The sequence below is a fragment of the Bacillus rossius genome (assembly GCF_032445375.1).
Source record: "Bacillus rossius redtenbacheri isolate Brsri chromosome 9 unlocalized genomic scaffold, Brsri_v3 Brsri_v3_scf9_2, whole genome shotgun sequence".
NCBI lineage: Eukaryota > Metazoa > Arthropoda > Insecta > Phasmatodea > Bacillidae > Bacillus > Bacillus rossius.
The window spans coordinates 7,500,798-7,518,653 of NW_026962013.1; the positions used below are offsets into that span (position 1 = coordinate 7,500,798).

Consider the following 17,856-nt stretch of genomic DNA (forward strand, 5'->3'; position numbering starts at 1 on the left):
AATGAATTTAATCAGCGAAACAGTCACACGCGGTTCTTGGTTTCTTCCGCGGCCGCCCCGCCCAGACTCACTCCCGCCAGCATACACCCATCGCGCGGGCGCAAGCGTCACCATCCTTCCTCTTGCACCACGCCCCTCCCGCAGCGAGAAACAAATACTCGAGTTCCAAGCAGAAACTTCCAGAAACATGTTTAACTTTCTTTAAAGTTACTCACACCTAAATCCAAATATAAACAACCTTCCATAACTCTTTTTTAAAAGATTACAAATAAATTACTTTAAATTTACAAACTTGAGACATATAAATAAGTTAACTAAGTAAAACGTAAAATACAAATAGTGTCAAAATTATGCCAACATGAAAAATAGGCAAGAACTATTAAAAAGCTAAAATAATATTTATAAATTAAAAACAATAGTTATAAAATAAGCACTATACAAATAAAATTTACAATTAATATTAAAAATTAAAAAAAGCAGGGGAAATAACTTGAGTCTTTAATAGTCCATATGGCACGCAAAGCATGCCACAATTTTTAATACTTTTTCATACCTATGTACTCTTTATTCATGACCAGAAAATTGTCATGGCAAGCAATGGCGCTAATACAAAGGTAGGAATGTATCAAGATTTACGAAAAAAAATTGTGGTGAAAACTTTTTTTTTTTTTTTTTTTAGTAAAGAGATTCTAAATATTAATACGTTATTAATAAAATGGGTTTACTCTTTTATTGAGGAAGCATATCTTAAAAATAAATATTTATCAGTACAAAATATCAGAGTTTACTACTCCTCAGGTAAGTTTTGCTATTTACATTACAACTTTCAAAATTTAGAGAAAATGCATGTATAATACATAATATTTATTTATTTATTTAATAATTGTACTATGACTACAAACAACAAATTAATAGTCTTAATTACAGCAGATGGATAGCCTTAATTATAATTATCAATATGATGAAAAAAATAATTTCCATCGATGCAGATGTTTGCACTCATCACTGTTAAAAAGACTCAAAGTTGCAAACTTGGGATGTGAGATTGAGTGCCCCCAAGGTTCTGACGAAGACTGAGTATTCTCGGTCGAGCTGGTAATGATTAGGCACAGTGTTATTTTACAAGACTGCTGGCATAAGTCTATAGGTCGTACTGAACTGACTTTTGTCATCAGGCAACGACATGCCAATGGAATCTGCAACACTTAACATTCTTCTAACAGTACGAAACTGGAAAGCCAAACACATTTTTTCTGATTTTAGGAATGCATTTTTTCACTTTCGAAAAATTACTTACTGAAAAATTAAAACCCTAAACCTTCAAACCAATCAGTCATGTATGCCAGAACCACTAGACCAAACTGGTGAAAATCAATATGTAACTACTTTTGCAGGATTAAGCAACAATTTTACGGCTGAACTTAATGGTGTACTATTCATAGCTGTTTCAGCAGCCGTTGCCACAAAAACTATAAAATATTTTGTTAACAATTGTTATTTTTTTTTATATAGCATATCAAGCTTTTAAATATAATCCTTGTAACTGTGAAAAATGCTGTTCTTCCAAAAAAATTAGTATTACAAAATTTTGTTGATGCTTCCTCTATGGGGAATTTCAAAGAATTTTGCTTCTATTTGAAAATTGTTGACAAACAAGAAACTATTTGTTTGGTTTAAATAACCTACAAGAGAAAAAAAATTGGGACTGCGAATAATTGTTGAGATATTGACCATAGTACGAAAAAAATAGAGGTAATAATAACAGCAATATAAGGTGTATAACTACAGATTAAGGCCCAGTTATCGGTATTGCTCAGGCAGGCCTCTTCTTGGCTGTCACGCTTTTTCCTCCCTCCAGCATTGCGTCTGGCTGGCTTAGCTTCTCGCTTGCTAAGCCGTGCACAGCTGCAAAATAAACTGTGAAGAAACTAACCAACCAAACTCCACGAAATCTTTAGGTTCTGTTTCTTAAGGTACATAGATGCCAATGGTTCAGTTGTTACCACTCCAAAAAATGTAATACAGTAGTAAAAAAAATAATACATCGCAAAGTGTTTTTTTTAAGTCTACGAAAGGTTTTGGTACAATTCTTGCTGTCAAATTAATTTTTTTTTTCCTGATTCCACCTTAAACTTTACCGTAAGTTGGTACTGTACCGCAAAGTGGTAGAATAGTTAGTATGAAAACGCCCTTCATCTTTTTTTAACAATTTAAATACTGCGTGGTAAATTTTTTTTTTCCACTTAAATATTATTGTCAAAAATGTTTATGAACCTTTTTCACTCTCAAAAATATAACTACTTAAAACTGAAGAGAAAAATTTTAATTTGTGCAGAAGCTTTAAAAGCCCTTAATTTAATTAATCCATGATAGAAGTCATTTATGCTTAGTTTATTATTAAGCATTGGTTGAGGTCGAAGATAAAAAATAATATATGCAAGTATGCAAGTGCTAAATTATGCTATTGCACAAGTATGAAAGTGTTGCGAGTGCGCAAATGTAAAGTATGGAAGTATGCAAGTGTGTGATTATGCAAGTATGTAAGTGTGGAAGTGTGCAAATATGCAAGTGTGCAAGTGTATGCTTCATTTCTACCTCTCCCCTGCCGTCACCTCCTCTACCGGTTCCCCCACCACTTACCTAACTATTGCCCTTATGCGATCGGGATTTTCGTAATGCTTGAAAATTGTGGCCCCCTCAACAATGATGTTTCATTTAAAAATTTGTGATCCAACTTCAACTGCAGGCTAGATATGGAATAGATGGGTAGTAAAATCACTTAATTAACGGTGATGACAAGAAAATAAAACAACCAGCTGTACGAGCGTGCCTGGCTTGCTAACCAGGAAGCAAGCGGCAATGGCAGGTACGACGGACGCGGAGACCCAGACGACCGGGGAGCCGCCCCCCGGACAGCCAGAGGAGCCCCCGGAGGCGGCGGGCGGGGACGTGTTCGAGGCGATGCGCTCGCTGTGGCCCGAGGACGGCGCGCCGGGCCAGGGGGGGGACGCGGGGGGCCCCCTGACGCAGCTGGAGGTGGCCGCGGGGCTGTCCCGGCTGGAGCGCTGCGATGAGGACGGCTGGGCGCTGGTGGCTGCCACGCTGCGGGACAAGGTCGGGACAACGCCGGGCCCCTGTTGCTCTGCGTTCCGACTACAAGCACAGTTGCAGGGTAGCCGTCTGCGAGCATTTTGGATTCCAATTCAATAATTTTATATTTGATTTAATAGTACTTCAAATTGAACATTTTTTTTTAATAGTAGTGGGTGAGTGATTAAAAGTTGTGTAAAGCTTAGGTTTATTTAGAAATGAAAAAATATATATATATATATATATATATATATATATATATATATATATATATATATATATATTCTGCAACAGTGTACAATCATACTTTTTATATGTATGTAACAAATAATCTGTGATTGTGATTTATATATACATAGTTCTCTCTTTCTCATCTTACTGTATTTTACATCAATTTATTTTGAACTCTTGTGAAGTACAAAAAATATAGTTCAAAACGTATTAAAATTTGATTAGAAAATAATAGAATATTTTCATTAGTTTTGATAATTTTTTTTTAAAAACCAGGGTTTTCAGAAGCTTGTTGTAGGGACTGTCTTAAGCAAGTAAGTTCCTGCATTGTGTTTCTTGTCTGTGAAAGATTTCTCGGAGCTTTTTAATGGCTTTGTTTTAAACATAGATAATCTTATAGATTTTGCCGAGAAATTACTATTGGAATAAATCAGTAAAGGTAAATGTTGACCTCAGAGTAAAGTTTCCTTTGTAAAATAGATCATAGTTGCTAAGATGAAGTGAAAAGAGAGATGAGTTCTTAGTTTAGAACCATATTTTCCACCAGCTGTACTCAAAAGTTTAGGGCATCTACAAATGAACCCGTTTTAAACAGGGTGTCTACAAAGAACCCATTTCAGGACTTTCAAATTAAGTTTTCTTATAACTTCTTTATATCACAGGGCCATTTTATTTACAAGTAGCAAAATAAACATAGTTAAATTATATACACCGTACAGAGGAAAGTGCAGATTTTTATTGTTAGCAAGTTAAAACATTTTCAGAGATCATTTACACATGATTTTAAGTGGACAGTCTCCAAATACATCTATACAAACTATGAGACTGTAAAAATTAAGTATATGTGTCAAAAAACCAAACACATGTTAACAAAAGGCTGCTGGAAAATTAAAGTTGCTTGACTTCCAGCGACGTAGCTATTTGTTTCGAGACCATTTTGACCAGGCCTTCAATTTATCACTTTTTTGAGACTTTCTTGACCGGGCCTTCAATTTAATTTTTTTTTTCGTGACTTTCTTGACCAGGCCTTCAATTTTGATTACTTTCTCATGACGTTCGTGACAGCTTCTACAATTTCGTCACTTTCCCGTGACCACTCCTTCAATTTTGGTTTTGTCACGTTCTCAAGACTTCCGTGACGTGCGGACACCCTGCGGAAGAGAGAGAGTGAGATGATGCGCAGGGCCTGACGGACGTCTCGTTCCTGGAGGGCTGCGGCCACCTGCGCCACGTCGACCTCTCCGGCAACGGGCTGACGGACCTGGGCGCGCTGCGGGGGCTGCCCTTCCTGGAGCGGCTGGACGCCTCCCGCAACGCCCTGCCCGAGCTGCTGGGGTTCCCGCCCCCGCGCTTCCTCACCACCGCGTGCTTCTCCCACAACCAGGTGTGCCCACTCCGTCCTCCGTCCCTAAGGAGCTCCTCTGGAAACTAGTTGTGCGTGTCAGCTTCCTTGCTCCTCGCCGATTCTTTTTTATATACTTTCCACCTTAATTTCCATCCTGAATCATTTTACATATTTTCATCATTTCAAATTGAATAATTTTTAAAATTATTTGTTGCCAATAAAAACACCTCATGGGACTCATTCACAAAAATATTTGAATTCACACAATCACAGTAGTTTTTCCACAAAAAACAAAAGATCTCCTCAAATTTAAATAAATAATTTTATATGTAATTATTAAACTAAACAAATGAAGAAAAATGAGAAACAGAGGTGTAAACTAGGAAGACGAGAGGAAAAAAATTTTTTTCAATTTTTTTTTTTGGAGTTAACATTATAACAAAAAGAAACCCAAAACTGCAAAAAAAAATGTTTACTATTCACACTTGTGAACAATAATAATTAAATAACCTGTAAATTTAGTACATAAACATTTTTTTTAGGTAACTTTTGCTAATTAACAAAAAAAAAAAAATAATGCTACTTACATGATACAAAGCGCAGCTTTTTAGACACCTTTACACTCACAGCGTCACAACTCTCTCAACTCACAACTTTTCTGTTTGCCGGCGCAAACGAGACTGAAATCAGCTGTTGAAACAGGATGGCGGACAAGAAAGTCAAAGTGACAGTGACAGATAAAAAGAGTGCTTTTTGTTTTGGAAATTTTTCGTTCTATGATGTATGTTTCACGCCAATTTTTTTTTGTCAGTCCCGAAAAACCCGGTTTTAGGAAATTTATATCTCGAAAATTTGGGAAGTGGGAACGGGCCGCGGTCCCGGGACTGATTCCACTTAGTACAACGCATTTGAAGTTTCCAGCAGCAGTGCGCCTTTCTCTCGCAGGTGCGCGTCATCCCGGACCTGGATGAGTTCTGGTCGCTGGTGCACCTGGACGTGTCCCACAACCTGGTGGAGCGCATCTCGGGCCTGCAGCGCCTCAGGTCAGCCTCCGCCGGCCGCGCTCCCTGGGGGCACGACACGACCTCAGCATTTCAACCACACACGTCTGCTCTTGGAATACATTTTCAAAACAGCGGTAATTTCTGCAATCAGATGTGATACAAATGATAAAAACAAAAACGTTTTAAATTTATATTTATTTATCTAAAACTGTGACATGCCAACCAACATTCGTTAGACTTGGGTGGTGGGCACGATAGTTAATTATACATGGACAAACATAAGGTTATCACCGCAAACATATGGACTCCCTCCCCGGCGGTGCCACAGCAGGTAACACATGGCCAACACACGAAGGAAGAGTACCACATATTGGCGGTGATAACAAACACGCAAACACAACAACAGACACGAGAAATACAACACTACAATAAACACAAATAACTACAGACAACATGAAATATACAAAAAAGAAAATATATGTAGTATGTATATATGTAAATTAAATAAAAATCTCTCTTTTTAATTTTTTTCAGCATTACACAAAGACTAAAGAGTAGATTATGATGAAAGTTTTCACGATAGTAATACTACATATTGTGAGGTAACATTAAAGACACATTTTTATCTCTGTAAGTTACATCATTCCCAAAGGATGCACATAATTTTTTTTTGTGTGCATTGCTTACAAACATATTCAACAGAATTACTAAATTCCACTCCAAGGTATTTGTACAGTAGGAGAACTTTATAATGTATGATGATGTAAATGAACAAATTCCAAGCTTTCTAACCATGTAGCATACATATACAAGAATGAAAATATGAAATTTAAAAAAAACATTGTATAAACGAATGTCATTCAGATTTTTGAAAGTACTCAAGGGACTTGCATTATACCTTTATCGTCATTTCCGTGTCATTTAATGATATGGTTACAGTTCAGTTTTCATGGTTGCCCCAGGCACAACGAGAAGACCGTGCTACAGTTCAGAGGCGACACCGTGCTAGAAGCACTGGCGAGCGTCGAACACATCAGCCCGCCTCACCGACACAGATACTCTCCTGGCCAGGCGGGCCGTTTAAAGAGGAACGTGTTGTCGCAGGTATCTCCGGTATCTGGACCTGTCCCACAACCTCATCGAGCGATTTGAGAACCTCAGTCAGATGCGCATCAAGACCTTGCTGATGGAGCACAACCAGATCTCTGAGTTCGAGCAAGGAGATGAAGTCGGCTTGAAGACGATGCTGGACCTCAGGGCAGTAAGCTTCAACCACAACCAGCTGCAATCCCTCGCCCTGTTCCAGGTGAACACCAGCTCAAAAATTAATAAACATTCAACTTGGCTATTCAAGAAAAATACATAAATCTTGAGTTTCAGTTATGTATTCTATGTAAGTATTTGTGATTGCAAATTTTAGTATTCACTGTATGGTTGAAATTTTTCATTGTTTTAAAAGTTAACTGTGTCAACTAAGTTTCTAAAAGTACATTTTCCTTTAAAAACTATTTTAAGTTGTTAATTATAATAATAATAATAATAATAATAATAATAATAATAATAATAATAATAAACTTGAAAATGTACAAGAAATTTGTTATATGGTTGAGGCCATAAAAGAGTACTTTTTTTTATAATGTAATCATGCAGGGCATTAAGCCAGCATTCCACATAAATTATTCCATTTAGTAAAATAAAATACGGTACTCTGTTTTACAAAGAGCTAGGCTGCCCAATATTTCTTTCTTTTTTTTCTTCATTTTTTTCATAAATCATGGGAAAATATTTGACAGTCAAACTAAAATGTTGATGACATTACCTGCTAGAAAAATAGTACTTGTTTATGGGACATACTGTAACGGTACATTGAGACTTGGAGCACGGAATGGTAACCAGATTACACCGTCCGACAGAACTGGTGGTTGAATTAATGAAATTTCTTGGACATACACCATTGCATTTTTGCACTGTTTTCATGGGAAATATTCATAAATGCAAAATAAAAAATAAAAAAATAAAAACATAAACTCACAGAGAAGCCCAAATCAGCTGATGGCAAACAGATAGGTATTATGGACCACACGACGATGACAGCACAGATGAACACATCCAAACTTAAATATCAGACAACACAAGAATTCTGTTGATGATATTTAGTCATGGAAAAATAAAAACAGCACAGACGAACACAGTGGGCTAACAATGACGAAACTGTTTCAACAGTAACAGTAAAGTATAAATGCAGACAGACAACAACACCAGGACAATGCAGCTAATATACGAACACAACGATGAAGATAAACAGATATTACGGACAACACAATGATGTCAACATTGACAAACACAGTAGGTTTCCCATGACAAACAGTGCAAAACTGCAATGGTGTATTTCCAAGAACCAGGGGTGCAACAACGGTAAGGAAAGGGGGGGGGGGGGGGGGCAAGGGTATTTTGCCCCCCCTCTGAAACCTTGAAGTGGGGGCAAACGGGGGCAAATAAAGTGCTGTGTAATCAATTTTTAGATAGTAAAACTGCTTAAATAGCACCATTTTCCACCTTGAAATACAAAATTTTCCCGGGGGAGAACCCCCGGACCCCCTGCTTCTATAGGGGGGATCGATGATTCTTTATAAAAAGGTATATTGCCCCCCCCCCCCCCCTTTGGAAATTTAGTTGTTGCGCCCCTGCCAAGAACGTATACTGCACGAATCACTTGCAGAAGGCAAGAAGCGGTGCTTGCCTGCGCAGGGAGCGTACACCCTGAAGGCGGTCGGGCTGGCGGGCAACTGCGTGAGGAGCCCCCGGGAGCTGGACCACCTGCGGGGCCTGGTGTCCCTGGAAGCGCTCGACCTGAGGGACAACCCCGTCGCGGGGGAGAGCGTCTACCGGCACCAGGTCCTCCACCTCCTCCCCTCGCTCGCCACCCTGGACGATATCCCCGTCCCGGTCGAGGACAAGGTACGGGCAGCTCGCGTCTCGGTCCGTCCGTCCGTCCTGAACCACTCCGGGCGACTTCGGAGCTGGTTCCTTGTGTCTCTGATCACCTTGACAGCAAATAAATAAAAATGAAGGTACTTAGAACGGTGGAAGTTTAAAAAAAAAGGTTTCGTAAGTAAGTATCGATCAAACATTCAGCTCTTGCAGCCCATCCCCTGAGTCTGCAATGCTTGAGACGCCCTGTGTCTCAAATATTTTTTTTTCTACTTGTAATTTTAATTCATTAAGTACTTAAGGGATCATTCGATTTTTTGTATTTACTCTTTATCTTAATTTTTTTTGTTACCCACGATTAAGACTTTTAGCAGGACACGATAAAGGAATCTTTCCTGGTACGCACGCACCATGTAACTTCCGTCGCTCTGTGTCGGTGTGCGAGGGGTTGACCGAGGCGGCTGTGCCGAGCAGGTGTTGGCGAGGGACGTGTTCCGGCCGTCGGAGCTGGAGCGCGCGGCCCGCCTGCGCGTGGCTCTCGCGGTGCGCCACCACCTGTGCCCGCCGGCCCTCGGGCCGGACACGCGCCCGGCCGACCGCGGGCCGCAGCCCCTCCTGGTGCTCGTGGGGCCCCTCGCGTCCAACAAGGGCTGCCTGGTGCGGGCGCTGGCCGCCTGCCTTCCGCTGGAGGTGCACCTCAGTCTCGACCACACAGCAAACCATGTCGTCTAACATTAATTATCAGCTCAATAGTTTCTGCAAAATAACTTCATGTGCGCCAATAAAACCTTACAACCAGTGTTCCTGATTTTAGGCTACTGTTTCAAACATAGGGTTGTGAGTGTTGCATACCTGCCAGGAGTCAAAGAATTTTGTTAAAATATTATACGTGTCTATATATATAGGTATATACATATATTCCGCAAAAACAGTACACCGCCAATAAACACAGGAATGGACTTCAATACACTCCGTACATCAAAATGCAAAGCAAAACATAACTGGAGGTGAAATTCACTTCAGTCACCTCAATTTTTTTGTTTATCAAACTACAGATTTCATTTCATCAATCTTCAGTTTAGGATTTCAATTAAAAACCTTAAATATTATTTATTTATAATAATTGTAACTTGCTTCTCGGTGGCAAAAATGGCTTAAATGATAGGCACAAAGACAAATATACAATTACAATAAAAAAAAATTTTAATACAGAACTACTTCAGAACAAAACACACAGGTATAAAGTCATAAAATCAAAACAAAAGTACTACATAGAATTGAACAAAACTAAAAAAAAAGACAATACATAAAATAAACTTTGAATCCAGCATGGATTGTATACAATTTAGTTAGGGTAACAAATTAAGGTAAGCTACTTCAACTTACAAACAGATAACATAACACATTATATTACATTTATTTTATCATGTGAGAAAAGGAAATAACTCTCATACTTGGGGTACATTGCCAATCACCCTCGCAGAGAACATAACCCATGAGTGCGCTCCAAGGAAGTAGCTCGTGCATGTCTGTTGATAGTGACCTACTTCACAGCAACCAGCTATATCTAGAATTTTATATTTTTCGCAGGTGGAGATAGGCGTAAACCACACAACGCGACCTTGTCAAGACGGTGGAGTCGAGGAGCACGGAAAGAGCTATTACTTCATATCAGATTATCTGTTTGACGAAATGGCTATGAAGGGCGAATTTCTGTCGACAAACACTGTTTTAGGCTGGAGATACGGCTTCAGTAAGTTGTTTTGATTACTTTTTGCTGTTCAGTATATGAAATGTGATAGTTTTTTTTTTCCCCAGAAAGAATGACTGGAAGCTCTTACCATTAAGGCATACGACACATTATTTTGGAAAGTTAAGTCAAAGAATACACGTAGAATGCAAAAATCTTTCACCATTGAAACAGTCATTTGGAAACAACTTTGACTAGGGGTAATACCTCAGTGCTTCATCTTCAAGAGCTGAAATATGTATGTAAATACTTCATACATAATACGTAGCGCCATTTACTTTTCACTAAAAAGTTTCCTGAACAGCAATGTATTAAATCTTCGTAGCATTGTCTGTGTTTCGTGGTTGGCTGGGTTTATTTCAAGTACATTCAGTGCAGAAGCAAATGCATCCTGAATGGCCTGGACAAACAGTGCAATGGCTTCTCTTTCAGATGGCCGCCAATCACAAGGAAACAATCGCTAGCACATGCATAGCTTATTGCAGTCTAATGGGCGATCAGATTATTTCACGAAAAATACCAAGTGGCCTTTCTAATACTTAATAAATTTATTTCACCCTAATAGCAGTTTATTTTACTCAACCTGCAGTATTTAGGTGTAAAGCTTATTTACAAAAATAATAAAGCTGTACTCTGTAGAAATTAATAGTGATAAAATTAACATATTCACGTGGAATCTGCGATGTATAAACATTAACGTAAATGGTCATAAAGAACACTCTTGAATTAAGTGCTAGAAATGCATTCCAGCTAAGCTTAACTTTATTATTTTAATTCTTAAAGGCAATAAAATATTTAAAAATACATGCCCTTATTGTGTTTTCAGTTTGGAACATACGCAAGACATAAAATTAAAAAAATATATATATATATTTCTAAGAAATTTATCAACATATGGGCTGTTGGTATTTCAACACTTTGAAAGAAACCAATTAAAAAATACAGACACTGTATCATCTGTGTGAAGTTGTACAGTACTACTAGCTGTTTTAATTTTATTATTTTATATCACTATAGACCATTCTCCTCCATGAAAGAGGTTGAATTACTGTAAGCTATTTTTCCTTTTGTTATTTTTATTTTATTGTATGGCACTATGCACCGTTCTCCTCCACGAAGGAGGTTGAGCGGGATCCGCTCCGCTCTTGTGACGAGCTCGCTGCGGTGTTGCTGTGGCGTCCAGGCCGGCGCGAGCTGGCGAGGGCCGCGCAGGCACAGAAGCTGTGCGTGACGCACACGGACGTGGTCGGGGCGCTGGCCCTGTTCGACTCGGCGGTGCGGCCGCACCTCGTGCTGACCGCGCCCTGCACGGAGCGTCTGCACCACCGGCTGCTGAGGGAGAAGTACGAGGCCCGAGACGGGGCCATCGTCCGCAGGAGGGGGGCGCGCCCAGGTGCGGTGGTGCTGGTGGTCACTAACAACATTCATACAGGAATTTTTTGCAATTACCACATTACTTAGACGTTGTCACAACTAATTCAGTTCCAGAAAACCCACCTGATGGAAAGGAGATTCCTGCCACCACCAACGAGGATATTCAAAGAGCGGAAGAATATTTCTACGACACCGTCCTGCAGTCCAGGGAGTCTTATCTTTCCCTCCACCGAAACAATCCTGGTTTCTTCCTCGAAACCATTCTCGTCGACAGCTTGGACGAAGCTGTGGGGAAACTGGCTCGAGTCGTGGAACAAGTTCTTGAGTGCTCGACAAATGAGAAGCCGATCTACTCTATTGAAGATGATCCCGTGTACCGCGCGATGACCTCAGCGAGGCTGCTTGAATTTAAGAAAGAAATACTCTCAAATCAGTCAACAGCAAGAAAACAAGCCGAATCATTCAAATCTTATCATAGCACAAAACTTAGAAAATGATAAAATGATTTTAAACGTGTAAATGGTGAGGAATAAAAATCTTACTTAAAATGTGAAATGAATTTTCAACTGTGTTTGAAATTAAATTACCAGAATAATTTTCATTACAGCTGCTTGTATCTGCGCAGCAATATTGTTAATATAAATCTAGAGTCAAAATGTCTGAGGATCATTTATTTTAAATGAAGTTTAACTTGTGTTCTCAAATGGTCATCTGGATGAGCTTACAAAAGGTCGTACCTAGACTTATCAAAATATGCCCAGTTACTAACAGAATTCTTTAACTTTACACTCACGTACAGAAAATGAATTAACATACAAACTAGATGAAAAAACTTCAGAACTGTAAACATCTTTAGTGCTAATAAGGACACACAAAAAAACACAGTTTCCTGAAGTCTAAAACGTGCAGTTTCCAAACCTCCCTTTAATAAAGTTTGTCAAGAAGAGAGGCTAATCTTTAAAACTCACATGTACAGTAGAACCCCATTATGTTGTTTTTCAAGGAATAAAAAACATTATAAGCAGGAAATATCAATTCAGCAATTGTCATTATTTGAAATTTAATGTTAAAACCACTGATGCGTACACTTGACTTTACTTAAGCAGGCCAACAACTTTTCAACTTCATCGTGCTTCTAGCAATAGAAAACACTTTTTGTTTTCCCATCGTGGAATAGTTGGCAACAAAAATATTGTAGGACTACATCTGAAAACATACTACTTAGTACAGCTAGGAACGGAAGGATTTTTTTTTTTTTCAAGACAAGGGTGTCAACAGACGTGCAACTATGAATCATGTGTACCTTCGATATATCAAATACATAGCATTAGCCAGCAGTAAAGTGCAACGCTAATGTTCTGGCAGGCTTACATTTTGTTTTTTTGGCACACAATCCTATTTGAACAATCTAATTCTATAGTATAACAGTGATTGTAAACAAAAACATAAAGTAAACATTTTCACATGGTAAACTTCAAAGATAGGATAATAGTTGGAACAGCTAGGTTTTGAAAACTATTTCAATCAGTGAATTTTAGAAAGCAAACGTTACAAGCAGGGAATACACCATTTGTGAAACGTTATATATTTTCCTTGTGGGAAAAATGTTGTAACTTAAAAAATACACTGTTATCGGCAGGAAAACATTATAACAGGGTTGTACTGAAGTTTCCTGTCAAGGGTAGGGTTTTCTCTGATGGAACGTACAAGCTGGCTGCCCTGTCATTAGGACAGATCACCAGATCAATCATCTGGACCAGCCTGAGGAATGTGTGAGGTTGTCACAGAAAACACTGAACCCACCCAGTGATATCCATTCTCATCTCATCACCCCTCATCATTTCCATTGAACTCTATGTTGACTATGATTTAACCCCCCCCCCAATTCATTCAAATGATTTAGTATGGAGAGTAACATTTTTCAGAATTCTTGCATTGAAGTTTGGATTTTATTGATCATGTCAGTATTTAATAGTTGTAAAAAAGATTTGATTCCAAAATTTTAAAATACACTGAAAGCATCCTTTGAATCTAGGAAGTCTCAAAGTGGTGTGATAAAACATTACTTTCATAAGAGAAAGACTGAAGTATGGTGTAAAATAAAACTATACTGATTTAGTTATTAAGTTTTCAAAATAAATTATCCATGCAAACGAGTGAAAAATTATGACATGTGCTCAGATACAAAACATTTTAGTCTTGAAAATGTAACTATTTACCTGGGAATACTGTAGTAAATCTAAGGCAAGTTATTGTAAGGCTTCTTGAAATTAAAGTTTTGTCTCTTCCAGTACTATTACCGTTTCTTTCAGGACTTTTTTTTTTTTTTTTTCATGGAACTCATAACCAGGGAATTTTTATTGCTTTTTCGAGACTTCCGTGCGATTAAGATTCCCCTCCATTGTCAAGAGTGAAGAGGCCAAATTTAACCTGAAATTACACTACTGACACTAAATCATTTTTTAAATTTTTTTATTAAAATATTTGAAATAACTGCTCTATATCACTCATTAAATATGATCTCAAAAACAGTCCGTTTCGAGTTACGTATACCAGTGTAGAGATTCTTGCTGCTCTTTTAAATGGCAGAACATCATAATCTTAAAGTTCTACTATGCAGAAAGAGAGAGCAGCTACTGTTCTTTCCCCTTCTTACTTTGTTTCTTGCGTACGCAATATCGTACCATTCAAATTGTGGTCACTGCATTGTGTGGAGTGCATTCCGTTGTGGTTATTCAACCCTTGTTGCAAGATAGGTATATTCTGCAACAGAATCTCCCACATATTAATGTATTTAAACAATGCTGTATACTGAAAATCCACCATGGTGTGTATTATAAACATTACATTCGCTCCCCCCAAAAATCATTATTTTATTTGTACGGTTTAAAATCTACATGAACGCTACAAAGAATGTCTTTTAAGAAACTTACATAACTCGGTCCTGAGATGGGTCAAGATAATTACTTCATTGAATCCATTGAAGCACTTCTTTTTTTTCAGTGTATGTAACCCATGATGCCTTCCTGCGACAAAGTGCTGGTTCAGCTAGCCCCGACAGATTCACAATTGTTTAAAACAAAGGAGGTTGTTGCAAAGGGACCAGATGAGACAAAGCAAGGGAAGCCTAAGATGTACATCAAGTTCTGTCCCTGCCCGAACACGCTCGAATATTCACCTTCGGCCAACCTCGGGTTTATTTATATATATTTATATTTCTGTTTATTTTAATGTAGCTATACTAACCTAACTAACCGTCCATAGTGTTTTAAAGTGTTTTAATGTAGCTAATCTAACCGACCACTTTTAATATTTGAATTCATTTTTCCTGCGCAAAAATAAAACAAATGCCCGAGGTTGGCCGAAGGTGAATATATTCGGGGCGTGTTCGGGCAGGGACAGAACTTGATGTACATCTTAGACTTCTCACAAAGCAATGTTAAAGGTATAAATGAGCCTGCAGTCAGCATCTTTACAGAAAAACTTAATCTTCATAGTTTTGGTTCAGGCAGTGGAAGTTCCAATACTTTTTAGTTTTATCAGTATTTTATCACCTTATTTTTTTTGTCAGTGTTCAGCATTTTCTCCTTTCTAGCACATTACATTTTACAATTGGTATTCTTGTTCAAAACTATGTTGATGTTAAGTTAGTGCAAATACCTACTAGTTTTTTGATGCAAAATAAATATCAAATTGAATGTGTAAAATATTTGCAAAGTCTAGTTGAATATTATTCTCAGCAAGGCTGTATGTATTACACTATTTTATAAAATACTGGATTAAAGCAAACATGTTATTTTAATGTTTGTAATTGTTGGAACTAAGTGATTAACCAATTGGGACCTATACTTAACACCATTCAATAAAAATTACAAGCCATGCAAAGTATCAATTCATAAACATTTTTTAAAGTAATTATTAGTACAGTTAATCCTGTCCGTTTTCATCCAGGAAATTCGAATTGCAAAAACCATCAGACTACAAGGTATTCAATTCTGGTACCTCAAGTGTTTCGGTACTATATCATCTTCCAGTTCTTCATTATTGAGTACATCAAGTACCATATAATCTTCAAAACTGTGAAGATTTGTTTTACGACAGGACATAGATGTATGTGAAACCCAGCAAGAACCAACAATCCAACTGAATTATCTTCAGTAGCCAATAGTACTTCTGAAATTGCTTTCAGAAATCCAACTTTTCCCATTTTGTTTCACACCCTCAAGACCCATTCTGTGTGTGTTGAATATTATTTCCATGCACCTATTTTTTAAGTGCATTAAACTAATAAAAAAATAGTAAATCAAAACAAGTTTGTATCTAAAATGGTAGGCTACCGCCAATAAAACAGCACAATCGAAAACCACAATCTTAGGGGAGTTTTTATTATTTGGTTCTAAATATTAGAAAACCAAAATTAAAACAAACATTTCACATGAACACTGTTTATTAGATGAATAATTCCAATGCAAAATACTTTTTTTAACAAGTTTCATAAGAAATTATTGAAACAAGAGTATGATGTGATAAATGCACACAATTGTTGACAAAATGTGAAAAATATAAATAACCTTAATATATATGCTACATCTATGAGCAGTTTATACAATTACACACCATATAATGGTGGACAGGAACAAAAACTGTATAAATGCAACCTAAAAAAAACTGGCACTCTCCTGGAAATAAATTACTTTCACAACAGCCCATTATACAGCTTCAATACCGCAAAGTAAAATAAAGCAGCAGCAGTTGCAGAACTAGCAACACCATGACTTCCTAATGGATGCTAAAATTGAAATATTTTCTGCGTGAAATCCATAGGCAACTAAATTAATTACAACAGTTGAATATCGAAAAATTCAGAGATTATTCACATAAAACCTGAACAGACAAATTTCAGTAACACTTAATCAACTGTTGCGAGAAAAAAAAATTTTGACAAATGAATTGAAACTACTTTAATACAATCAAATACAAATAAAAATTCAGTCTTAAATTTGTGTTTCCGTGCCTCGGTAACGTGAAAATAATGCCTCGCTGAAATTTACCAATAAATTTTACAAGTTCTTCGTAATGACAAACAAAATGAATCCTGCAACACCTAGAACCTAACTGAAAATCGATTCAACATCAGATCTTTTTGAAGGGGGAAGAAAAACCAAATAGTCCGTCGAAACCTCAGCCACGCCGCGACAGAAGTCTCGGCAGGTCTCGGCGCCGGCAACACGTTATCGAGGAGCCGCGTCCCCCTCCCACGACAGGGGGGGGCGGGGGAGTTGAGCAAAACAAAAAACAACAGTCCCGATCAGTCTATCGCCGCCACTCGCCGCGATGCCATTGGTCCACGCTAGCACGAGGTGCAGCGTCATGAGCTGGCTCCCAGCTTCTCGAGGCGGCCGCACAGCCGGGAGGACTCCTCCTCCGCGCTGATGGCCTTGAACAGGCCGGGCTCAGCCTTGCACCTCTGCGCGCACTCGCCCTGCCAGCGCGCCTTGCCGGTGGCGTGGGACTGCAGCACACACACCGCCAGAGTCACTCTCTCGCCCCTCGCGCGATGCTAGCACACCACCCTCGAGACTGCCTCTTGTGCAACGCAGTCCTGGCCAAACCTCTCTCAGCCCAACTAACATACATTAGGTAGCTTTGAATTACTACAAATGACAAGCTGTGAATTTACCAATTTCATTCCCAGTTACTTATACATTATGTATCATAAACTAAAATTCTTTGTTGTAGAATGTGAAAATAGTAAACTCTAGAAATTGAACTGGTTTTTTGGCCCTAGTCATTTCAATGTTTAGTCACCCCCATTTTAGTGAATCCAGTGTCACTTGAGCCTTTTTTTTCCACTTCACTCTCAGATGCTCAATTTGCTTGTTACTTTATGTCAATCAAGAATGTTGCTTGGCTAAAAATAATAACTGAATGGAAGTCATGAGCCAAAAAAACTTTATACTGCTCTCTGCACTACCATTTTTTTCTTTTAAAGCAATCTTTTACAGGTAGGACCAAATGGGAAATGAACCTATCTTGTTAAATGAGGGTTAATTACAAGGAATACTGCACATTATGTTCTCTGATCACTTAATAAATCTACATGAAAGATGGGTCTGCTTGAATCGAAACAG

General features: G+C 38.2%; 3 protein-coding genes across 5 annotated transcripts in view; 2 read left to right on the plus strand and 1 right to left on the minus strand.

The window, feature by feature from the left end:
- The first annotated feature begins 2,859 nt into the window (after positions 1-2,859).
- LOC134543243 (leucine-rich repeat and guanylate kinase domain-containing protein-like) lies at positions 2,860-9,655 on the plus strand. The gene is made up of 6 exons (XM_063388148.1): positions 2,860-3,114; positions 4,505-4,705; positions 5,612-5,709; positions 6,775-6,976; positions 8,419-8,628; positions 9,076-9,655. The coding sequence occupies exons 1-6, from the start codon at positions 2,860-2,862 to the stop codon at positions 9,331-9,333; spliced, it is 1,224 nt and encodes a 407-aa protein (XP_063244218.1). The 3' UTR covers positions 9,334-9,655.
- A 349-nt stretch (positions 9,656-10,004) lies between these two features.
- On the plus strand, positions 10,005-12,222 carry LOC134543244 (uncharacterized). Its single transcript, XM_063388149.1, has 3 exons — positions 10,005-10,354; positions 11,535-11,744; positions 11,834-12,222. Exons 1-3 carry the CDS (start codon positions 10,294-10,296, stop codon positions 12,220-12,222), a joined length of 660 nt encoding a protein of 219 aa, XP_063244219.1. The 5' UTR covers positions 10,005-10,293.
- Positions 12,223-16,154: 3,932 nt separating this feature from the next.
- LOC134543179 (protein pinocchio) overlaps positions 16,155-17,856 on the minus strand; it is a 54,888-nt gene continuing 53,186 nt past the window's right edge. For all 3 annotated transcript variants that reach the window (XM_063388072.1, XM_063388070.1, XM_063388071.1), the window contains exon 4: positions 16,155-17,237. In XM_063388072.1, the coding sequence (XP_063244142.1) occupies positions 17,094-17,237 (144 nt within the window). In that variant the 3' untranslated portion in view covers positions 16,155-17,093. The remainder of the gene's footprint in view (positions 17,238-17,856) is intronic.